Source organism: Sparus aurata, chromosome 3 (assembly GCF_900880675.1).
Source record: "Sparus aurata chromosome 3, fSpaAur1.1, whole genome shotgun sequence".
Lineage (NCBI taxonomy): Eukaryota > Metazoa > Chordata > Actinopteri > Spariformes > Sparidae > Sparus > Sparus aurata.
The window spans coordinates 30,202,342-30,228,078 of record NC_044189.1 but is presented as its reverse complement, the minus strand read 5'-3'; the positions used below and the strand labels follow the sequence as shown (position 1 = coordinate 30,228,078).

Below are 25,737 nucleotides of genomic sequence, written 5' to 3'. Positions count from 1 at the left end.
ACTACTAGGTAGGACATAAAACCATCTCCTCAAACGGAGAGGATGCAGCCACGATCAATATGCAGAATTGCGTGAATATAGATGACCAGTAGCTGCCGAGCACACAGTGTTCAGTAGGTCGCAACTCTGCAGCTAGAGTGTGCCCATACTCCAGGCTGCACTGGCACTCCTGCCAGCTGTAGGCCTGGTAGACCACATCTGTGATTCAGTGACAGAATAGCCTTTGACAGTGTTCTACCCTGACAGTCATGTGTGAAGAACACCAGCAGTTGGTCTGTGTGACCCTGATGTACAACTCCTAGTGCTCTCACAGGGCAGAGACGGGATGATCTCTGCTCCATCTGTTTGAGGGCTAAAGCTCAATCACCCGTTGGAGCTCTAAAATTGAGAAAACATTGGGGAGAAGGACTGGGTTGGGTTCCAGCACTGCTCCCCCATCCTCTGTCTTTAACCTTCATAGACCCTCATGGACTGATAGGGCATGCATCTCTCCTACTCCCTTTGCAGATATGCCTGCCAGTAGAAGTGCCATCCCCCAACACACACACACACTCAACTTCCGAAGCTCCCCGTGGGTGCCCCTCCCTATCTTAGTGGTCTGTTGGATGGCTCCTGATGAAGTTTGACAGCAGGCTGTCAGCTTTTTGGGAAATGGCCCGAAAAGACAGCAGGAGTCAGGAGCAGAAAAAGAAAGAAGAAGAAATTGCTAGATCACATGCAGGTAAGTCCATGTTTAATCATTCTTAAATACGGGAAATGTGCAGCTAATGTGAGGGTTAGCCCAGCATACACCTCGAACTAGCTGACCAGGGTTTAAAATTGGCACCCGCCACTCGCCAAATGCGTGTAAAAATATGTTTTGGCGAGTAAAATAAATATGTCACACGCCATTGGCAGGCTGCTGAAATTTGCAGACTTTGCTATATAACTTTCCACATAAATGCCAAACAGTAAAACAGACACAGTTTACAGCTACAGCAGATCTACTGATTGCGTTTCAAATGTGTCTCTGGCTGTCCACCGTCATTCAACATTTGAAAATGTATCAAGTTGCGCAAGGCACGGGTCGGGTATTGGTAAACATAATGACCGGCCACCGCTGTCAACGTTTTTGTGCCCCTGATTCATGTCTTCATGTCACTCCGCGAGTCCATTCATTTGTCACGATAGAACTTCAGTGAAAGCAAAGCTCCACCAAAGAGCCTGCAATCATTGCAGAAGGTTATCTGATGTGTCAGTGTTTCTCCTATATGTATTCTACTGCGGGATTTTCAGCGCCGCCGTCGCAAAAAAAAAACCCAAAAACATGATTTTTGTTGGTGTAATATCATGGGCGAATGGCGAATTTAAGTAGCACACAGTGAAAGCACTACACCCTAAATTATCCTGAAATCGATTATTATTGTCATTACTGCTATTTGTATAATTTCTACAAGTCAGCGTTTAAGTTGAGTGACTGAAATCCTCGTCATCCTATTCAAAGGCTGCAACAGGCGACTCATCAAACTGGGTTGAAGTTAGTTTCAGGTTGGATATTCGGTGGATCTTCACTCGGGTCCAGCTGTGACTTTACTGAGGTTCACCCAGTGTGAGCAGCAGGAGGACGGTTAGCTCACCTCCCAGAGCCGCGCTGAATCACTGAGACTGATTTAGGGACCGTCATTAAATTACTTAGCAGAAATATATTAATACAAAATAATTGCAGTTTTTTCAATATCTTCCATGTCATGTGACCCAGTGACTCCAAACCAGCAGCAGATTGTATTAGTAAACTTGAGAAAAAACTTGAGTGCTCTCTATTTTAGTGCTTCCTCTATTTTCCTCTATTTTATATGAATATTAATATGCAGAAATTATGATTTTTTTCTCAATAGCTTCCATGTCATGTGACCCACTGGCCTCTGAAACATATTCTGTTTCCATAAGATATATAATAATAAAGAAAATAATGGTAAAAAAGTTCTCTAATGCTCAAGAGGTTAACATATTTTCAAGCAGCAATGTCAGCTTCTACAGTAATTTGTCTCGTGTCTTAGATTCTGAACCTGAAATTCTGAAAAATTTTTTTTTTTTTGAAAAGCTCACCAGCAGTCACCATTTAAAGGGTTATTTTTCAGATTTTCTTCCAGACCCCCCTGGTGTTGCTCAGTTACCAACTCAGAGCACCGCTGCTACAAAAAAAACTAGGGGAAACACTGTGTTCAAAGACTTTGGACACGTGGGGCGAACTATTTCTTTCTTAGCTGCAGCAGAAGCAGAACAAAATAAATGTAAAGAGAGACAAACTGGAGCCGTATATTTTCCTGCTTTTTTGTACTTTGCCAATCACAACTATGAGTAGTAGAGGAAAAGGAAGAAGTAGTAATTTAGATAGTTCCCTACTAAAAAACAATCAGTGGGCAATTAACAGTTAACAATTATCTCTGTGCAGTTCAGTGTTTCCTACAAGAAATCTGTTGGTTAAGGTCGTAAATTGTGAACACTTCAGTGGCCGGTCAAAACATATTTTGGCCGGTAAAATTTCAAAGCCAACCTGCCATTGGCATGTAGGTCAAAAATCTAATTTTATACCCTGTAGCTGACATATTGCTAATGTAAGCAAACTCATATGTTATAACTTAGGTGGAAGCTAAATTGAGATTTTACCATTAAACATTATCTATGCATTTTACAAATAACTGACGCCAGCTATATGTAACTTTACTTTAGATATTGAACAGTAGTTTATGGTTTATTTTGACGTAAGGGTGGTCAATACTTTCTCAGTAACAGTTAACAGTCAGTGCACAAGGTAGACTAGCAATTCCTCTTGCTTCAGACCATTTATTACCGTGTAGCGTGCGATTAATAGTCTTTAGCTAGGCATTTAGCAAAGTTTACCTAGCATAGTATCATTTGAGAATGCATATTTTGGCGTTTGCAATGCATAGCAAACCCATGACCATCTTTAAGATTGTCATTCAGCAGAATGTAAGCTACAGTCTCTCACACAAATTAGGTGAGGTGTCGGATGTGCAGAGAGACAGAAAATGGCTCTTTATAATGTGAAGTCTGAAGAACTCAGACTTTTAGTGTTACTGCTACAGCTAGCCAAGAGGAAGATACAGATGATGGGCAACCATCTACAAGCAGTTCAGGCACACATCAACCACAGCAAGCCAGCAGGTCTGTAGACTCCACAACAGTACCAAGCCCTGATCAACCACCCTCAACCAGCAGTCCTGTCATTGAGAGTCCATCAGCAGGTGACAATGTAGAGACCTGTGTAACCTGCTCTGTGTACTGTGTTTACAAAGTACATTTTCCTTTTTTGTTTTATTGTTCTTGGGTGTAACATTGTGATGCTGCTATGGTGTTATTAGTATTGAGTTATATGTTTGGTAATAAAAAGTTAAACTGACAGGTTAACTGAACCTTCCCCCTGTTGCTGCAGACAAAGCAGGATTGCCTAAGATCCATATAAGTGAAATGTAGCCAATGATATGAGTTGCTGCCCTTGTGGACAGGGCTCACACTTGGGTAACAGGTGCCCAGCCTGCTCCATCTGGCAAGATTGCTTGGTTGTCTCTACCAGTGGAGAACTAAAAGTAACACACTTTTGACTCACACTCTGGCTGGCAGCTGCATCTGTGGGTGGGGCCCAAGACTAACGAGGTAACGCTGTACCTAAAGAAGGGCCAATGGGACTATTTGTGCCATTGCTGCCATTAGTCCCAAGAGTCATATGCACTGTTTCGATATGACACTCACCCCCTGACAAAAGTGTGCCAGACAGGCATCCATGCAGCTATCTTTTCTTTGGAGGTGCCTAGGGCCAGCAAGATCCCAAACAGGAGGACACATTATGTATGTATGTATGTATGTATGCATGCATGTATGTATGTATGTATGTATGTATGTATATATGTATGTATGTATGTATGTATATATGTATGTATGTATGTATGTATATATGTATGTATATATGTATGTGTGTATGTATGTATGTATGTATGTATGTATGTATGTATGTATGTATGTATATATGTGTATATATGTATGTATATATGTGTATATGTATGTATGTATGTATATATATGTATATATGTGTATATGTGTATATGTATATGTATATGTATATATGTATATGTGTATTATATATGTGTATATATATGTATATGTATATATATGTATATGATATATGTGTATATATTTATGTGTGTGTGTGTGTGTGTGTGTGTGTGTATAAGTGTGTGTGTATGAGCCCAAGTGCTCTGCAAGAGTGTTGTCAAACTCAAAGTCTAATGATTTAAATAATAATTGCAACAAAATTGGAACAAAAGCGTGAGGGTGGAGGTATTCAATGGCAGATTCAGTCATCATACATATCCAAAATGCAATGTCTCTCAATTCTTGTATTTAAGTAACAAAATCATGCATAGAGTGCTGAAGGTGCTCTTGCATTAGTCAGTTGCCATCAGCTGATTCACGATCACTATATTTTTCATCAGCTGCATGAATACTAGCTGACTTGTAAGGCCCAAGTTTATTCATGTAAATTTACAGCAAAGCTGTGATAATCTCACACTTCTTTATATTACTCTGCTGTGACTGTTAAATGGGGAGTAGTTTTACTGGAAGAATCTGTCTTCCAAACCCTTCAGAGCCCTTTCCATTAAATTCAAATTTGCTAAAAATATAACTTTATTTGTGTACCAATAGAGCCCCTATTCTTGAACTGTGGTACAAGTAAGCCTGGTCGTATGCAGGCTCCCTCTAATGGTAAACGAGGGAATCCCAGATATGTTTTTTGAAATTTAAATAAGTAATACTGTCAAAATACTGTAGAAATTTTGATTTAGGACATTTTCTTGTAGGTAAGTTTGTCATATTTTTGTTTGAGCATGCTACCTAGTCACGTTCATGCATGTCGCTTGTGCATATGTTTTTCATGTTTAGCTAGGAGCTAAACTCAAACTATGATGATACAGAGTAAGTGGAGGTAAAACGAAAGCTCCAAATAGTAAATATCAGGAAGAGACATGCCTACTAGGAGGAGGATATGTCAACAGGGAACCAAGCACAAGTGCTTGTGGCTACTGAAGCATTAACAGGACCTGCTAGGTTGGCTGCAAAAAGCACAAACAAATAGCTGAATAGAGTTCGTCTACACTTTTTTTAATGTCGGTCATAATGGTACTACTTGGAGAGACTAATATTTTCCCAGGTGGTACATGGTGTTAAAGGGTGACTGCAACTAAAGAATGACAGATGTTAAAGGACTAGTTAAATAATGGGGACACACTTCTGCTTTTTTCTCAAAAGGATAAATAGCACTCAACTTTCAATACTTAAGCTAGGCTAGCCATGCTCTGTGTTTAACAAACATACATGAGACTAATCTTGTTACCCCAGTCTCAGAAGGAATAGAAAAAACCATATGTCCCACAACTTTGTTTTCATCCTGAAATTAATAAAATGTTGACATATAAAAGTTTGTTTAATGAACAATAATACATTTCTGCCTCAAGGGGTCTTGCATTTGCAGAGTGCTGTGTGGGGAAATCTGGGCGGAGTGGAATTGGCAGAGCTCAACTGCTCAGAGCTGTTCTGATCTGGAGCTGTTTACCGATAATAGGTGAGCTCAGCAATTACCTTTAAACTTTTGGGATTAAAACGTGGAATTATTTTTAATACTGATATAGTGTATCAACCTATATGCAGCATTGATCAGCGTAAGTGTAGTATTGACACCTGAGAGCTGAGATGTTACCTTGAATTCAAATAAGCAGCCACCCACACTGCATGCAATCAAGCTAAAAGCTAACATACAGTTACTGCTGGGGAGAATAAACGATTGCAAGAATAACGTGAAAAAAACCCAAAGATGATCAACCTTTAACAACCACCACTGCTGTAACATCAGATCTGTAAGCACTGACTTCCTTTGTCACTCTATGACTCTCTCCTGGAAGTTGTAGTGACAGGCAACCAGATGAAACACGCCGCTACCTTGAGGATACCGAAGGTTCCTCAAAATCATTATTAGAAATTTGAACACAGAATTCTTACATATTATATTTTCGAGAACTTATGTAAAAAAAGAAAATCTCCAAAATTCAGTCTCTGATGTTTTCAATCTCTTTGACACATTTCTGTGTAACACTCATCTCAGACCTTACGAGTCAACATATCCGATTTGTGGATTTTCTATTGTCTATGTGGATGGCGGAGCATGCCTTACTTTTGTATATACCCTTTATTTATGTCAGGCCCCTAGTGTCAGGTAAACCTTTAGTGGGAAATATGAAACATTCTAACAAAAAGAAATCTACTTAGTTAAGAAATCACATTCACATTTATAGGTGAATCTGGGTCAGTTTATTCATCTAGTCCATCCCTGCCTGTGGGTTTGAAGTGGAAAAACTGAGAGCTGAGAGGCCTGTGGGTTCAGATAGAGGAGTGTTTCTTTTCCACTGTGAGCATTCTGCATTGTGTTTTATTCAAAGAGGTTATGGTCTCCCGCTTGTCAAACCAGTTCCATCAAGCTAATCCTGCTGTGTCAACGCCTCAGGATCCAACAACTGGGAAAGGGAGGGGGAGGAGTGTTCACAGCTCAAAGTTTTGTCCCTGTCCCTAAAGGCCTGTCAGTGCTGACAACATGAGTACAGATTCAAGCTGTCTTTCTTTCATGGACATTTTAGGGCTTATGCAAATAATGTTAAGATGTCATTTTCTAAACTGTCCTATAATCGTTCTATCCCCTAACCTTACATCTAGTGATGTCTAGTCATAAAGATAGTTTAGGTTGTATTTGTTTAAGGTTTTCCGTGTATACATTTTTTGTCACATTACTGAATGTGAACATAAAAGGGCTCAGAGCATTATTATTATTATTATTATTATTATTATTATTATTATTATTATTATTATTATTATTATTATTATCATTGTTATATTATTTTTTAAATATCAGCATGTGCAGAAATTGTCTAACATGATCGCCGTTGACCCATCTTTCATAAAAACTATAAACTTTGTCATTCAGACAAAGGTCTCTAATATCTAAATGTTTGTTGGCTTATCCAAATAAGATAAGTCAAATTCAGAATAAGCCTGAATATGATACGCTGTTTGGCTCCCTGTCCAACAGGGTCAGATTTAAAAAATTTCATATTGATTTTCTGTATGTATGAGGTCCACCTCCTGAGTGTGCCATATTCGTAAACTTCATAATTTCTCAGGGAATTCTGCTGCCTGTTTTATAATATCCAGTAATGCACAATCACTATTACTATTACAATGACTGTTTTCATCAAGTCATAAGGAATGGGAATGCAGGGACAGAGTACTGATTTATGTAGTGCATTTTTGGCATTTTTGTGTCATGGATACAAACCCTGACATATTACTATCTTGTTAAGAGAGCAATTTGATAGCAAGCAGTTACCTAGTTTATCTAGTCATTTGGAATTGATTTTCCTTCTACTTGATAAATATCCATGTTCAATCTCTCTTTTTAAATTTGTTTTAGTGTCTACCAACTCCTGAGAAAAATATTTTTATATACTTTCAGTGTCTGATCATTGGATCAGTTCAAGTATTTATATAGCCCAAAATCACAATCACATTTTCTCTACGGGAGATTTCTTTGTTGTATTCATTTTCAAACAACTGCTATTGCCTCAGACACAAATTTTTACAGAAGAGGTAATTTTTTACAGGTTAATTAATGTTATGTTTAGTCTAATCCAACGTATTACGCAAGTATTTGAGTCTCTCAGATGTTGTCCAACAGGTGACCAAGTGAAACTCCACTCTACCTTGAGAGAAAATTCAGATATATCTGAGTTCAAACACTGTTGGAAACATTTGGAATAATTCAGTGGTTAATTTAAGTGATACGAAACATGCAATGTTCAGTTGTACTTTCAAAATAAAGGCACCAAAACTACTTTGTTAGGTTTAGGAAAATGTCATGGTTTTGCATAAAATAGCTGCTAGTCACTAGACAATTGGTTTCATACAGAACTCCCACCCTGTTCCTCAGAATGATAGATTTTTTTCATTATTCATCCACAGAAGCCCTTTAAGTTCCCTTGTCAATGAGAACTCCTGTACACTTGAAATGAGACCAAAATATAAGGGTTGACGGGAAGATAGATATCTGATAGCCAGCAGTTCCTCGTACTTGGAAAGTCAAATATAACATGATAGAGTCTAGAATACTTATATTCTACTTTCCCTTTATGTATATGTCACTTGAATGAAAAGCAGAGAGTCAGTTAACGCAAACTAGTACAGACATCATGTTCAGATCAAATTACAGAAACTGTAACCAGATTCCTTGAGGTTTAACATTTTCACAAGGTCCCTTTTGTGCAGTTTGCCTCACAATGCTGTTACAAATGTCAGATGCTTTGACTTTGGAAGATTTCTTGACTTTGGGTCACCACAGATGAAACTGTGATCTGTTGCATATGCATGTGCCTCTGGAGGCCCATATGCCTGCATTGTTTTAACAATTCAAATCAGCCCTGTCCACACAGCAAATCTGCCAAGGATGGCCAACACTAACTCAGTCCTGCTGGAACCAAACATGGGCAAAGGTGCCACCACTACCTACTGCATTAATGCTGTTTTTCCCGTTGCTGTTGAATTTGGTCTGTTCCTGGGTAACTGAGATAAATAATAAACAACCATTTTAACAAGCGATCAATTGTCCTGTGCAATCAAAAAATGCCAAACATTCTCTGATTCAAGCTTCTAATAAGGATTTACTGCTTCCTTTTTTTTTTTTTTTATAGTTTTGCAAACATGTTATTTAAAAAATTAAGACTATAATTAAATTATTGATTGGGCTAGAAAAAAATAGTAAGAACATAAAACGAAGCAAAGTCGGTGAGAAAATACATACTGACTTTGTCCACAACAGACATTTTCTGACATTTTGGGAAAAGCAAGAATTAAGCCAACATGAACAATAACAGGAGCCTGACACCAAAGCAGCTAATTGGAATTCATCCATCACTCAGTTTATTATTTACATCTGTGCTTTGAGCAGCCAGTTTTCACTCCCAACATGTCCAACACTACAGCCTGGTCAGTGGCCCTAAGCTTTTAAGTTTGACCCTATAGATTCCCCTCTATCATCATTTCATGAAGTGTCCCTCTTGCACAGTACTTTAAAGAGTGAGACAAGTTTAAGTCAGAGGGTGGTCAGGGTTCATGAATGGATGGGTCATACAGTGGATTTTCCCTCTGGAAACTATGGCTCATGTTCCACGTGTAACCAGAAGTAAAAAGTGATTTGTTTGAAGGTTATGATGTGTGATTCATTGCTAACTTGATGGCTGAGCCCTTTACATGTAAAACTGACATTCGAGGGGTAGGTAGAGCCATTTAGAAGCTTAAAGCTACTGACCAAGCTGCTGTATTTGACCTGTTGGGAGTGAGAACGTGTTGGCTTTGACATGTAAAAATGTCTTCTGTGAGAGAAAGTCCTGGACAGTCCTGAAATTATTCTCTGAGTGCTTTCCATTCTGTTATTCATGGTTTCTCCCAAAGGAGCTTATAGCGAGAATTCACAGGTGTATCCTAAGTCTTTTCCTGGCTAGAATAGACCCCTGCCAGTTCCCACCAAATTTACCACAGTGGAACCAAAGACCATAGAGTCCAGTGTCTGATGGCTATATATAAAATGTAATGTTTGCTGGTATAAAGCTGGATTAGTTCCATTTCTAGTAAAGCTTCTGCATTAGTCTTAAATTCTCATCAGAGATTAGATGGTTCTGTGTGTGAGAGCTGAAATAAATCAACATGGACAGATCCTTATTAGTAAAACAGTTATGTACAGAGCTTGGACTGGTCTTAGCTGCATATGTGCCTGCATGTGTTGTCATTAAGACATGCACTGACATTGCTACAATGAGACACACACACTCTGTCTTTAAGTCTATTTGTGGCTCTAATTGGCACGTTCACTAGGCAGAAAAAGGCTCTTTTTGCTGGCTAACAGCCTACAGCTATACAGCACGCTTGGCTGCATCTATCCAACAGAAGGGGCTTGCCCCTTGCACCGCAGACAACAATACCTTCGCTATGGAGACAGAAATGCAACACAGGAAAAAAACCTATAATCCTTTGCTTAACCCTCTTGAGTCAGGATGTAACAAAAGTCAAGGCCATTCTGCTATGAATTGAACTATTTTTACATCAGCTCTCTGCAGAGTGAGCGGATGGATGGGATGAGACTGATTTCACCCTATTTACTGTCTGTATCTTTTATTAGTGTTGTGATGTGATGTGATGTTAACTCTTCACTCATTCATCAATGTGTATTGAGACTTAACTCAGCTGTTGTGTACATACTACACTATTTAATTTATGAGCAGCACAGATTAATCCCATCATTTATGACAGTATAGGTTTCCCTTTAACAGAGGCCTGAGCAGCTAGGTCAGAGGTCATCACAGACCTTTACGATAAGGCTTATACTGACACATAAACAGTATGGGAGTCATTGGAAAACATGATTTTACCTAGAGGCTAGTGAGCGAGCTGATCACCACCTCCCTCTGGGCCAAAAACTCCAAAGGATTCCTGGCGTACCATCTCTTCAATTACAGAGGCGGGAAGGAGAGAGGATATCACACCAAAGTCTGGCTGCATGGGAGAAAGCTCCATCGCCTTGGAAGGAATATATGGGCAGTTCTCAAGAAGGTATTACTGTAATCCATTACTATTTCCACTAAGTAATGTAAAGATTTACTACGTGGTTTTCAGCTGCTTTACATTTATATCCTATAATACCTCATAGTTTAGTTCTGCTTTTAAAAGGTACAGTATACACATCAGCCTATTCAATGACTATTGAATATTGTTTATATTATATACTGTATCTGTATGTGCATGCAGGGTGTGTTAGCAGATGCCAAGCAACAGATGCTATAAGTGGGAGGAGACAGACTAGTGCTTGCAGGGATGATTTTGGAGGGAATTTCTAAAAGTAGAAACATTTGAGAATGTCATGACTGATGGTGAGTGGAGGTACTGTCATGTCTTAAAGAACAGTACAACCGAATTACCAATAATGCCCGAATATTATTATTACTTTTATAAAAACTTGTGACATTAAGATTTATGATAAGGAAATTATTTTTTTATATTTAAGAATTGTCACAAAGATGCATATTCAGCACTACACTTTCAACTGAATAAACTTCAATTATAAACAATCTCAAACTCAAGGTCCACTTCCAAGCTGTTTCCAAGAGGAATGCATTCACCTTTTGATTGCAACTCCAGTGGTATTTTTCCATTACATTTGCCTGCCTGGCTCTACTCAGTTTGAGTTATTGCCACAGCCCAGCAGAGCTACCTGCTTCAAGGTGTGTATTCAACCAATGACGTGCTTGTCTTGAACCCAGCAGTATATCAGAATCACCACAAAGTGGCTCCACTAATTCAATTACAAGTACGTTTAATTTCCTATAACTTCACAATAAAAGCCCCTGTTATTTAGGGTTTAATGATGTTCAAGCTGATTGAACAGAGATCATCGTGCCCAAAAAGGGGCGATAATTGGCTAGTCCATCCTGGTGTTGTGTTTTCATCAGAGTGGGAGCCAATACACACCAGTGGCTACTGCAGAGTCATTTGATGTGGGAGTAAATGCCTATCACACTCACATTAAGTCAAAGGCCAGATGTTAGCAGGTGTTTGTTTTTTGTCCAAAGGGGTACTGCAGTATTAAAAGGGCTTAATGAAGCCAGTTGTGTGAAATCTGCATTAGCATTTAATAATCACTCTGAGTGAAAAGGCTATTTGTCTAAGTGTCACAGAGGAAAAACTAAGGAGGCATTTGAGTCTTACCTTGCAGCCCTCACAAGCACTGACACCATAGTGATATCCAGAGGACTTGTCCTGGCAGACGAAGCAGGGCTTGTAGACTCTGGGAGGGGGCGGCGGAGATGGCGGGCTGGGGACGAGCTCCTCTGAACTGGTGCTCTGTGTTTCAATGGCTGCCAGGAATGCAAACAAAAGAAGAAAGAAGATGAAGAGTCTTATTTTCAAATTACTGAATAATTCATTTAGACATCTGGAACTATAAAAAGGTATTTACATTAAAACCAGGAAACAAGGAAGAACCCAAACAGCCAAGTTACAGATTTTCTTTTTCTCAAATTTGTATAGGCCCGGACATTGATGTGAACAAATTCTTGGATGGTATTAGTTCAGTTTAAATGTCAAACGAGAACCTATTTTACGCATCATTTGGTGGAACACCCTTGACTTAAGTAAGTGTTTGGTTTGATGCTGGTAACTTGACTGGGTTGTTGCTAATCAAAAGTCTCTCTCCAGTACCATAGTTGCACCCACTGGGATCAATGTGAAACAAAGTACAAATGTACGCTGATAGTAGCCTCTTTCACACTGCCATTTGCATGCGGGGATCCTGCGCAAATTCTCCGCACCCTCCTCTGTGTGAAAGTTTCAGATGCGGAGAGGGGGTAAATTTCGCTCCGGCGCTGATTCGCCTCTGGAGGTAGTAGGCTCTTTCACACTGCCGTTTGCATGCGGGGATCCTGCGCCAATTCTCCACACCCTCCTCTATGTGAAAGTTTCAGATGCGGAGAGGGGGTAAATTTCGCTCAGGCGCTGATCCGCCTCTGGACGTAGTATCAGGGCCACATTATTGGTGAGCCGTCCCAGTGTGAACGGAAAATCCGGAGGCGCGGAGTGAGGGCGTGTCGGTAGTGCAGTCTGGTAACTGCACAGGTCCTTCACTCAACTAAATACAGAGAAATGTCCCACAAAGAAACGTTACAAGACCAAACAAAAGTAACTGTAACTGTCTTTGGCAACTTATATGAGGAAAACAAATACCACAGCTGTACGTGGAGAAGCGTCTGTCCTCCCGCCTGTTCCTCACATTTCTGCCCAAAAAAAAGCGTCTGTCACCGGCAATAAACTTTAACTCACCGAGTGTTTGTGACGAAAATAAATCACCACGACTGTCAGCCCTCCTGACTGAGACTTCAGGGAACTTTCCCTCAGAAAACAGCCTCCGTCCCCGCGAGTGACAGAGTCAGACAGCGTCCTGTTTACTGATGGTGATTATGTCATATAGCGCGAAAAACTTAACTCGGTCACTTTCCAGGATGTTTGGTGGGTCAGAATCTCAACACATTATAACAGCATCCATATGATTATAAACTGTCCGCGGGTTTAGATTAACAGGGGGAACACCTGGGGAAACACCGACGTCATCATCATGACGTGTACCGTCACGCCTCTTTGGGAGCCGCAGCGCCGGCTTTCTGTGTGAATTATACAAGTGAAGGCGGAGATGCTTCGCTCTGTGTAAATCGGCGGAGAATTGGCGAACCACCGCTCTGGAGATAATGCGGAGACGAAGTGTAAAAAGGGCTAGTATCAGGGCCGCATTATTGGTGAGCCGTCCCAGTGTGAACGGATAATCCGGAGGCGCGGAGCGGGGTCGTGTCGGTCGTGCAGTCTGATAACTACACAGGTCCTTCACTCAACTAAATACAGAGAAATGCCCCACAAAGCAACCTTACAGGACCGAACATAAGTAACGTAGTAACTGTAACTGTCTTTGGCAACTTATATGAGGAAAACAAATACCACAGCTGTACGTGGAGAAGCGTCTGTCCTCCTGTCCGTCCTCCGCCTGTCCTCCTGACTCTTCCTCACATTTCTGCTCAAAAAACAGCGTCTGTCACTGGCAAAAAACTTTAACTCACCGAGTGTTTGTGACGAAAATAAATCACCGCGACCGTCAGCCCTCCTGACCGAGACTTCAGGGAACTTTCCCCCAGAAAACAGCCTCCTTCCTCACGAGTGACAGAGTCAGACAGCGTCCTGTTTACTGATGGTGATTATGTATAATTATGTAATTTAACGCAAAAACTTAATTCCGTCACTTTCCAGGATGTTTGGTGGGTCAGGATCTCAATCACACATTATAACAGCATCCATATGATTATAAACTATCCGCAGGTTTTGATTAACAGGGGGAACACCTGGGGAGACACCGACGTCATCAACATGACGTGTACCGTCACGCCTCTTTAGGAGCCGCATCGCCGCCTTTCTGTGTGAATTACACACGTGAAGGCAGAGATGCTTCGCTCTGTGTGAATCACCATCAGCGGAGAATTGGCGAACCACCGCTCCGGAGATAATGCGGAGACGCTGTGTAAAAAGGGCTACAAGCAGTCAAATGGAACTTTTTAAAACTTCTCTGGTCTTAGTAGTTGGAGTCATGTAAGTTTTTCAGCCATGCATGCAGTTCTAGGAAATGCAATGGTCATCAGTTTGCTAAATCAGTCAGTCAGCAGATCCACCAATTTTGTCTAGGGGAAATTAGCAAATATTGTATGGATTGTCCAGCTCGTTCTCACTCCCAGTGTGTCAAATACAGCAGTCTGGTCAGTGGCCCCGTGCTTCTGAGTTTAACATTGTACTTACAACCTGCCCCTCTAGTGCAGTAGTATAAAGAGCAAGAAATACCTGTGTACTGCAGACTTCATAGGACTCACCCTCTGGGTTAGGGTTAGGTTAGGTTAGGTTTCAAGACTAAATGTAGAAATTTTGACGCAGCAATCACCTTTTCTAAAAACCAACGAAGTAGTTCTGTTGCAAAGCCCTAAACAAAACGCAAGCATTTGACAACATTAATCATATTTTATGAGTCATTATATGTCTAACTAGACCTAGCATCTAACATATTATTGCTAACTTGACCATGGAGCCCTTCACATGCATAACTGAGGCTAGATGAGTAGGTAGAGTGTCATAGTTTGAAGTGACTGAATATGAGAATATGCTTTTTCGTGTAAAAAGCATAATTACGACAAAAGGGGCACTTTTAAGATTTACAGTAGTTTTATCTTAGGGCAAGCAAATTTTCAATGGAGTGCGGGGGCACCCGTATGCTATTTTTGAAACACTAAGAAGGTTCGACACAACATGAAACTTTGCTCATAGTATCACCAGGGTCTCCAGTGGCGGTTCTAGACCAGTTTTAATAAGGGGCCAAAAAAAGAAAAAAAGACAAATCCCTCATTCAGACAAAACAATGTTTACAATTTCAACAATTTTGATTGGGTAGTAAACTGCTGAGACACTTTATTTCCACCTTTCCCTTCAGTACAAAATCAGTGCAAGAAATCTGTCATTGTATTATTGATGCAGACTCCCTGTCGGGGGGGCCACAGGGGGTCCAGACTCAGAGTTACGGGGGCACTGGCCTCTGTTGGCCCCCCCCCCAGAACCGCCCCTGAGGGTCTCTGCACATGAACATGAGCATTGAGAACATTGTTTGTGTGCACAGAGTTTACTAAAAAGAAGGTTTTTGAACAACTGATGTTAATAGTAGCATCTCCGGCGCGCTGCCATCATGGCAGACAAAAAGTGTCGATCCCCGAGTGCGACCTAACAGGCAGGCTTGATTACTCTCCTGCCTGTTAGGTCACACTCAGGGATCGACACTTTTTGTCTGCCATGACAATCTCACGGTGCGCCGGAGATGCAGCTAGTAACTTGAGTTGTTTAAAAACTTCCTTTTAGTAAACTCTGTGTACACAAACAATGTTCTCAATGCTCGTGTTCATGAGTAGAGACCCTGGTGATACTATGAGCAAAGTTTCATGTTGTGCTGAGCCTTCTTAGTGTTTTAAAAATAGCGATTTTGATGCTAGCGTAAAAGTGCCCCTGCACTCCATTGAAAATTAGATTGCCCGAAAACGAAACTACGGTAAATCTTAAAAGTGCCTTTTTCGTCGTAATTATGCTTTTACACAAAGGTTTTGACTCATATTCAATCACAAATAAAGCCTTGGTTGCTTATTGGCGTGAGTTTCACTTTAAGGGCATTGACTAAGCTGCTGTTGGGAGTGAGAACATGTTGAGATTAACACCATTTAATAACTCATGTTCCCCTGTAATCAATTTTATAACTGGTGATGTCAGATTTTGTCTGTAAATGTCATTATGAGGTTATGAGGTTTGTTCAGTACTTAATTTATGACCAAACGCAGGGAAAACTGACATTCAAACATGTTGACATAAATGTTTAACCTGATAAACATAACTATTATACATCAACATGTTTAGGACATGTGAGCGTGTGTAGAGGGACATCGTAGGGGCCCGAAGCAGTTCTTCCAAGGCCAACAGTTATCCCTCCCAACCAATGATACTTCTCCCTCCACTTGATCCCTGATGAAGGTGATGCTGGAGTAACCGTACATATTTTCTGTTTAATGGCTGTCAAGTCTGACATTTGTTGCAGTAGCTGCTGAATGTGTCCCCTCTACTCCAATGCTGGAAACACTGTATGAAGCATTGAGGGCCTGTTTGCAAGGCAGGATGAGCTGTTTAAAGCAGTTAAAGATGTCAAGAAGGAATAGCATTCTCTGGAAAACCAAAGAAGCCACCACTAAAAGACAATGAAGGACGGCTCATTTGCTATACTTGCAGTTAACACAAGCAGGTTGTGCAAACAAAACAAAGCAGTGGTCAGCAAGGTTAAGTCTGCAAAGACTGAAGCAAATTCAGAGGGAAACAATGCATGTGGTGTTGTGCAGGTGATAGTCGGCTGCGCTGTTGTTGGTTGCCAGGTGGCAGATGACACACAGAAAGGTGAGGACTAAACCAAAGGAGAGGAGGTTTGGAGAGTGCCTTGTGGTTGACATAAAAAAAAAAGTGCGGGACATGGAGCTACTGCTACATTTCTTTCTTTGTAGTCGCCACCATCTGTCAAACAGCGGAATAGCATGAAACCTGTGGTAGGTATGTGTCCTTATGCATATGCTACTTAATATGATGAATATGACCGATTATTGGCCTGACCGGTTGTCATTCATTTTTTTTCCAAATGTTGAAATAAATGTTTTTGGTATTTTTGTTAAATAGCCTATAAAATACTTAACAGTATTTAAAATGTAACTATGCGTAGTTAGTGAGTTAGGTTATATACAGTTTCTCCACCTGGGATTTATTGCATACCCAACACTGTTTCAGTGTATTTTGCATTGTTTACTATTTTACCCAATGGAACAGGAGGAGGGCACTGTTGCTGTGCCACAAACCAAGCAAAATCTTCCTTGCAAAAATACATGAAAGATTTAGTTAAAGGCTAATGAGGGGAAAAAACACTAAGCTCCATTATTTTTCTTTTGGCATGAGAAATTCTACTTTATGGCAGGTGTGAACATGATTTTCAGATAGCACTAACACTACTTTAAGATAGAGTTAAGAATCTATTACAGGCTAAGCAAAGAGAAGTAAAAATATATCAGACTTTAAATCTATGCAGAGACTAAACCACTGTCCATATGCACATAACCTATCTGCATGGAAATTAGAGAACAGTCTCTCCTGATTAGATTGCTTTCTTCCGTACTTGATCACAGTAAACTAAATTACTGATGGTAAGGGACAAGCTCTTCTAATTACTGTACCCTTGTCCTTGCATGGAATTCCCTGGCAGTTTAATCTAATCTCCCGCTACATTCACCCTGTGTGACTTTTTCTGCCATTTAAATTTGTAGCTATGCATTCAGTGGCTCGAGGCGGGACTTAAGAAGTCTGCAGCACATACAGGCCTGTATGTGAGGATAAATGTTACACTGTAATAAGGGCTGATAAAGTAAGATGACCACCAAGGTTAATTAGAATGAGATGGCTTATAAATCTACAGATTCTCACTCTTATCTGGGTTTAGGGAGCAGTTTGGGCAGCAAGGACACAATTTGAAACCCAGACAGAATCCACTGCTTAAAAAGTTCTGCAGAATCTGTAAGTTGACTTGCATAAAGCTCACATAATGGTGCTGCTACAGGATTTAGAAAAGTTTGCTGGTCTGAATTTCAAGTGGTATTCATCTGAGAGTAAACAACCTCAGAAAGGCAAATCAACCATGTTATTTCTCTTTTCTTTATACAACTGCAGTGCGACCTGGTTTCATTGATGAGGACAGACAGACATTTGTTTTCACTGGAGTCAGATAATGTCAATGCTCCAAATGCTCCGAATGGTTTCCCTCTGTTGCTGGCAAAGAGCAGTCAGAAGCAGCTTGCACATGAAGCAGATGTATGGTGAGACACCATATTGGAGGAGAGCCAGTGGTCTGATACACAGAGCCATCTGATAGGGGAGACAGGGTGAACATAGATGCCAGTTTATGCATCTATGCTATTGTTGAACAGATACAGGTTCTGATACTGGTACCTGGGATTTGATACTGGTACCGAGTTGTACCATTTTTTGGGTACTTTACCTTCTCTTTAAAAGAAGAAACAAGAAATTACATTTCAGTTGTAACCAGTTAAATCATTCACTGTTATAATATATCATTAGTCATATTTCCAGTAACAGAGCACATCATGACCCAACCCATGAACTAAAAAGAGAGTGCAGAATTGCTGAATGGTATGGAGCCCCATAAGGGACATGGGGGAAAAAAAATTGATGGGTGAAAAAAAAAAAAGATGTCCTTTTTACGAGATATCGCAAAGATTTTTGCGGGTCACTTGGCCATTTGGGAATCAGCAAAAAGTATGAGTCATGGAGGAAGACTTGGAGCATTTCCTGCAGTAAAAGAGAGGTCCAAAAAGAGGACATCATGCGTATGCAAAGAGACAAGGACGTTACAACACAGAGCCTGGGATAGTGACTAATACAGGAGGAAATGGAGTTAGCGTTAATGTTATGCTAGCTTAGACTAATGTCAGCGCTCATCGCTTCCCTGCTCTAACGTTAAATTATGTCAGTCCAACAATCATAATGTTACATTTGGCGTACATCCAACGGTACCCGTGAAGCTGTCCAGAGTATTGCAGTTGGTTACTAATGCATTTAACCGGGACTGCAACGGTCAGTGTACGCTTTGCGAGATCTCGCAAAAGTACATGTTTTTTTGTTTTTTTTTCACCCATCATTTTTCTTTCCCCTGTGTCCCTTACAGGGCTCCGTAGAATGGAGATGGTGAAAAACAAAACTAGTAAATCATCATAAAATAACAGAAAAATGACACCAAGGTACTTGAAAATCATGTCGTATTTGTAAAACAGACACCAACATTCACAATGCCAGATGATAGATTATCTTTAAATCCCTCACCCAACAACAGTATTGAGCGTATAGGATCCAAATGTGAAGAGTTTGCTGACTACTTCAGTGAGAAGCTAATCAACATTAGATCTAGTATTTGACAGCAAAACATGCACACTACACTTTTACCTATATCCAGTGAACAATGTGATGTAAAGTTTGAATGTTTGACCTGGTTGATGCTGAAGGCATGGCATTTCTCCCCACAGCTACTGTATGGTGATGACACTCTGCTCTCTCTGGCTGTGTCTACTGATGCCACTTGGCTGATTGGTGTACTTTTTTAATCTGCATTTCAGATATTAAGCATCAGTTTTTGATGATTTGGGAAACCGAGAGTATCATTATTTGACGAGTTGGGAATGAGACTTCAAAAATAAACTTTTCTTACAAATTGCGACTTTAAGGCACATGCCTGTGTAACTTGCTGGCAGACTATACATCTGTAATGTTCCCCCTTCTGGTCTACCAAATAATACAATTATTCGGCTGCAATTAATTATAAATGCTACTGCTGGTTGCCTCTTATTTTACGTATTGTTTTTTGAGACTTCTAATTTTATAGTTTTAATGTTTATACTCTTATTTCTTATGTCAAAGTTTTAATGTAAAGATGCAGATGATATTATCTTCACTATCTTGTTGCTAACTGTTTGCGTTCACACAGAAACAAATGCAATTTTTGTAAATATTTATGTTTATATTTATATAAATATTTGTATATATGTTCTATACAAAAAATGCATTTTTAAGTGTGAAACAACTATCTGAGTAATTTCTGGTCGTGTTTGTGATCACAAACCAGGTTTTTAAGCCAAAACATTTTTCTTTTCCTGACACCAACCAAGTGTTTTTGTAGTGTTGTTTTTTAAACCTAACAAGAGCAAAAGCACTGTGTCGTTACAACATAAAATTGAACCTAAAGAAAGTTTCAACACATCTTTGGTTTGCAGAAATGTACACCCAAATCCCAAATCTCTGATCTCATCGTCATTGTGTGCTTGGTTGCTTAGATATAAGAAGTGGCTCATCTTTTTCTCCCATCTCTACAGAGAAATCACACAGTCAAACCACAGCTCGTCCTGTATAAAACATGTAATAAGTAAAATGAGGTGTTTAGCTGAGATGATGATGAGGATGTATGACTACTGGAGCACAAAAGCAATGTAGCCTATATTAGCCTTCCCTGGCTGGTGCGGCACACTTTAACATACATCTAGAGGAAAAATACTTTGCTACTGATATGGCTTGGGAGCATTTGTGACGGCTGGGTAGTCCCACACTGAAGAGAGGCAATGCCAACAATTCAGCCCTGCTGCCTATTTGAAACTCATGGCTGCGTCTGGAAGGCATTGTGACTACCTGCAGACAGATGGGACGCATAAACATAGATTCATTACACCCCTCAGACTGTGTGTGTGGGACAAGGTGGAAGGAGGGGGTGGTCAATGGGTACCTGTACTGTGGTGTATGTGGTGTGGCCCTATCAGGTGCAGGGAAGCCTGTTTCCATTTTCTGCATGATTAAACTTTGAGTCGACTTCCCTGCATGTTAACATACACAGAAAGCTCCATTAGACGAATAAAGGCTGGTGACAGACAGGCGTGCACTGAGATGCTGGCTTAAGAACAGGCAGTGAAAAATCTGTGGCTGCTGCAACTGCTGAACCCTTAGCCTCTGGCTGAACCTGCTGCTGGGGTCAAACAGGAAAGCTCACACTCCCAGCTGTAGGCTCCAGCCAGAATGAGAGGAAAGAACGGAGAAAACAGCTTCTCTGATTGGACCGTCCACTGGGACTGAGCCATACTGACAGCAGGAGCACACCAATATGCAGGGCTGATACTGGCTTTTATTAAGTATCTGCCCTGTCAGTATGAGGGATCAGCTCCAAACTTACAGCTGATGAAACTATAAGTAAACATTGCTCTGTCAGTAGAATTTGTTTTGACTGATAACACAAGGACATGATCTGATAATCTCATCATGTCTTGATTCGATAAAGGCACTGGTGTGACTTCATCAGATCAAGTCAGTCATGTGCCATTCTCGACAGTTTCAATATTCAATAAGGGAGACAAATAAATTGAATAAATAATAAAAAAAAAAATTAAAGTAACTCAACAGGGGTGTGTGCTGCTAAACCCTTATTCGGTCTGATACAGTATGAGCCATGGCTTTGTGACTAATGTTAGCTAATATTGGTAAACTTAAATGCACAATAAATCAATTCTGGGGAGGGCCAGGTGGGGTGATGGTTAGAGCCAGCGCTCAGATGTTCAGTGCCAAGAAGCTCTTGAGGAGAGACTTAGGTGTAGAGCCAGACCTTCTGGAGGAGTAAACGCCCACAGTCAGATTCTGCTCTGATCCGGTGCTGGTTACCAACAGAAGGATTTGGGAATTTATCTTCACTCCCGTTTATCAACCTGAGGGCAGCAGCAATCTATATAGGTGACTTCCAATGTCAAGTGTTTAAGTATTAATAATTTTGCCTGCCGACAGAAGCTGGAGTCTATGAAGAGTGCTGAGTTAAGTGAGGGGTTGACTTAAATTCAAACACACAGGGACACACAACGTTATAAACTAGTTTACAGCTAATTTACGAGTACAAGTAATCTGGTTGTTTGTGGGAGACTAAACACTCGAGTGAGTAACATGAATGAACAAGTGTGCCCTCCTTACTCTCTGACTCTCTCCTAGACGTTATAGCGACAGGTGACCAAACAGTATTGGAAAGGTGTGGGATCGTGTCAGTACACAACTCAACAAAATACATAACAAAGTTCTAGCCGGTTTTAGAAATTTTTATGCAGAAATCTTATATATTATATCCTTAGTCGAGAAATTACCATTATCCTGTAACTATAACTGGACTTTTGTTTACACATTTTGGTTTTGACCATCATTCAACTCTGTACCTGAGACTGCTGGAGTCTTTTGCCAGCTCCATTTCGCACAGAACGGGGCCTCAACTCTTACAGCGTAGTTACCATGTAAAGGGATCAATTCATGGCCAGGATTGTGGCCACTGTACTTTTAGCATAACAGTATTGTATTAAGATAACAGTGCACTAGAAATGCGATAATAATCCCTCATTGCACAGGAAATGGGTCTACACTGTGGTACAGTACATGGATACAGTAACATGGAGTTTGTTTTAACCTGTCTCATCATATGACTGCTCGTGTTTCTGCCTCGTGTTTCTGAAGAAAACCTGAATACTGACACTGGCTCTGTCCAAACAGAGCAGTGTGAGGCAGGATGTAAGGTAACTTGTAAAGATCTGAAAACCAGTGACATCTAAAACTCTCCCCACATGGTGGACATGACCAACAGATGGCAAAGAACCTGAAGCAAAATCTGTTGCCGCACACAAGCAATTAAACACAGTGATACCAGTTTGGATACTAGGACAAAATTGTACTCTGCTGCAGATAATTTAAAGGGGGGGGGGGGAATCTAACACTTAATTTTCATTTCAAAAAAGTAATTGAAAGCAACAGGCATTTCCTGCAGCTCCCCTGGGTATTTGTGTGTTTTATTTGTGTTGAGGAGAAAGCTGTAGTGATTTGGGTGTGGAACGGTGGACATAAACCGGGAGGATGAGAGGGATATTACTACCACTCAGTGGATCCAGCCCGTTCTTCCTCCCCTCCTCCTCCTCTTCCTCCTCCACTCAGCTGACACTCGAACAAGTCTGGAAGTGTTTTTCCAACAGGTTTTCTCTGCAGGTCCGCAGGGCGCATAGCTCAAATGCAACAGGCTCAGTTAGAGGAAATGGTCAAAGTTCACCCAAAGTACACCAAATTAGACGCAGCATTGTGCTGCTCCCCAAAGTGTTTTAGGGAGAGGAATATTTAGAGGAGCTTCCAACACTCAACGAAAAGAAAATAACAATGAGGAGCACTCATTTGACTTCATGTCAGGTGGGGAAATGGAAGAGGGGGGTGTTGGGGAAAGGTGAGAACCTGCTTTAAATCAGAGCTTAGAAATCTTTTTTTGGACAGAAAAAAAACTCTTCATTACATTTCTTTTTTACTTTACTAATTTATTTCAGAAATTATTTTTTTCTGCCTGTATGTACTGACAGGGTGTAATAAGGTAACTAGTGTTTGGGTTTAGGGATTCCCACGCTGTCATGTGATTAAAAACCCTCCCCCAACCTCTCCTTTTGACCCCGTCTGTGACCTCGCAGCGACCCCCGGATGACAGCAGCGCCGAGGTCAGACTACACATTGACAGGAAGCAGGCAGCAGGGCCGAACATGACAAGTGCAGGCCACTTCAAGGCTTTCATCAAAAGTGACTGGAGAAACTGAGAAAAAGCGGAGGGAGAAATCTCAGGGAAGGGCAGAGAGTAAAGAAATAAGGTGGCTGAAATGCGAGAGGCTTCTTTTGAATCCACAGGAATTTTTGGCCTTAGAAGCACAGCGGTGGTATGATTTTATTCTGCGGCTGCCAGCGCTTGATATAACTGGATTCTGGTGTCAGCTCTGTTAGAGAACGGCCAAAAGGACTGAAGCTGGGAGCGCTATGATGGGTGTGGCAAAAAATGCAATTCAACAAAGAAAATATTTCAGCTGAGGGACACACACACACACACACACACACACACACACACACTCACAGATAGATAGATAGGTAGATAGATAGATAGATAGATAGATAGATTGATTGATTGATTGATTGATTGATTGATTGATTGATTGATTTATTGATTTCTGGGCTGATATTTTCAAAGCTGAAATTATTAATTTTGAAAATAGTCCTGCTAGTATTCACAATCTTTGACTGTATCATTGTTTCCAAAAAATGAAGCATTTAGGTATTATTTTTATGACTGTGGAAATAGCAATTAAACCAAAACATACAGTGAAAATATGGGAAACCACTCCAACTATAGGGCTATTATGTTGGAGGTCAGTTTTACAATTTCTCTTCACATTTACTGGAGAGCAAAAGCCTTTAATTTAACACCTTAAAAGAAATGTTAACATTCTTCAAGTAAATGTTTTAAGTATTCTATGTGGCTATCTTACTTTCGTTATTTGAAATGATTTAAAAATATCTTATCACACTATATATCTGTGCATATGTTATAAGACAGTTTTGTTTTGTTTTGCCGCTATGCTACTTGGTGTAAAGACTCTAAAAAGGGTTTGGGTTGTTGTTAATAGCAAAAATCATTACATGACAGAATTTACTCTGGAAAAGAGGTCAACATTTATGTTTTTTCAAGGTTTTTCTGCTTCCATCATATGAGACACCTCACTGACTTGGTATTTGATAATTTCACAAAAAAATGTCAAAACTTGAAATAATTGTTTGGTTCCAAAGAAGAATGTAAGAAAGCCAGTATTTATCTGGAATTCCTTAAAGATTAATTTAAGTGCAAAAACAAGGTCAGAAATATAAGTTGTTTAAATTACATTAAATGCAAATTTAAATCACTCAAAATCAGTCTAGTGTGCCACAAACATAGAGTGAGCTTTCAAGTACATGTAAAGGTAGACACTTGAGTAGGTCTGTTTTCTGTAAGCTTGTCATTACAAGTTTCTCAGACTGCTGCAGATTTTCAATCAAGCTGTCCACACTGAGTACTAGACAGTGGATCAGTTCAGCTCTCAGATCTTGTGATCTCTGCTACATCCTCACCCATCTGACCTCTCAGCTGTCTAGATCATACCTGCTCAGTGTCTCCAGCAAGACGTTTGTAAACAACACATATCTAAAACAAACCCTGGGAAAACTGGATGTCTGCTCTTTCATTTTTTGTTTCAGATTTCCCTGCCTCAATTAAATGACGATACTTAACTCCAACCCTCCTGTTTATCATCTATAAGCAGTATTACAATACTACAATAATGTTGTATAATAATGCAAGTAGAAATGAAAGCAAGCATAAGTATTCATGATGATTTCATTAACAACTCCACATGTGGACACCCATAAGTGGAGATTCCTGTATAAACAGAATAACAATATTGAAGAAAGTAAAGAATAATATTAATTGGAATAATATTAGCTTCACTGAAGAAATTATATTTGCTAACAAAAACTATTCATTAATAGCCACTTAAATTGTCTTTATATCTATTTTACTATTTACTTAACATTTTATGTTGCCCTTATCCCTAATGCCTTTTATGTCTTATGCAAGGCACTTTGAATTTCCATGTAGTATTATGCTGCTGCTTGCAGTCATATCAGAAAATAGAGTGTTTGCTTTTTATGTCTCTGAAACAGCAATCTCAACCAACATGAGAAAAATCAGGTTCTCTAAAGGAAGCACATTAAAATTATATTCTGGAGTTGAACAGTTTTTTTATAGGCTAAACTCTGTGACTCTATGAAACAATTATCTTTAAGAAAGAAAACAATCATAGTATTTGATATTTCTTAAAAGGCCAGTATGACAAGATGAATGTAACCCTGGTGGGACCCTCACACAGTCCTAATCATGTTGATTAAACAAGCATGGCATCAGTTGCTCTCCTTTCATTTCACTGTTGTACATCGCTTTTTATTCCCCCCATCCGCCTTTCATTTCACACGCCCACTAAATTAGCTTGGTGAGCAAGCTGTGCTAATGGCCTTTCATGTCCAAATCGGAGGCGC

At 40.1% G+C, this 25,737-nt stretch overlaps 1 protein-coding gene across 4 annotated transcripts in view; it reads right to left on the bottom strand.

Annotated features, from left to right (window-relative positions):
* Positions 1–25,737, bottom strand: part of LOC115578680 (retinoic acid receptor beta) — a 390,811-nt gene that overhangs the window by 144,654 nt on the left and 220,420 nt on the right. For all 4 annotated transcript variants that reach the window (XM_030411757.1, XM_030411754.1, XM_030411755.1 and 1 more), the window contains one exon: positions 11,854–12,002. In XM_030411757.1, the coding sequence (XP_030267617.1) occupies positions 11,854–12,002 (149 nt within the window). The remainder of the gene's footprint in view (positions 1–11,853; positions 12,003–25,737) is intronic.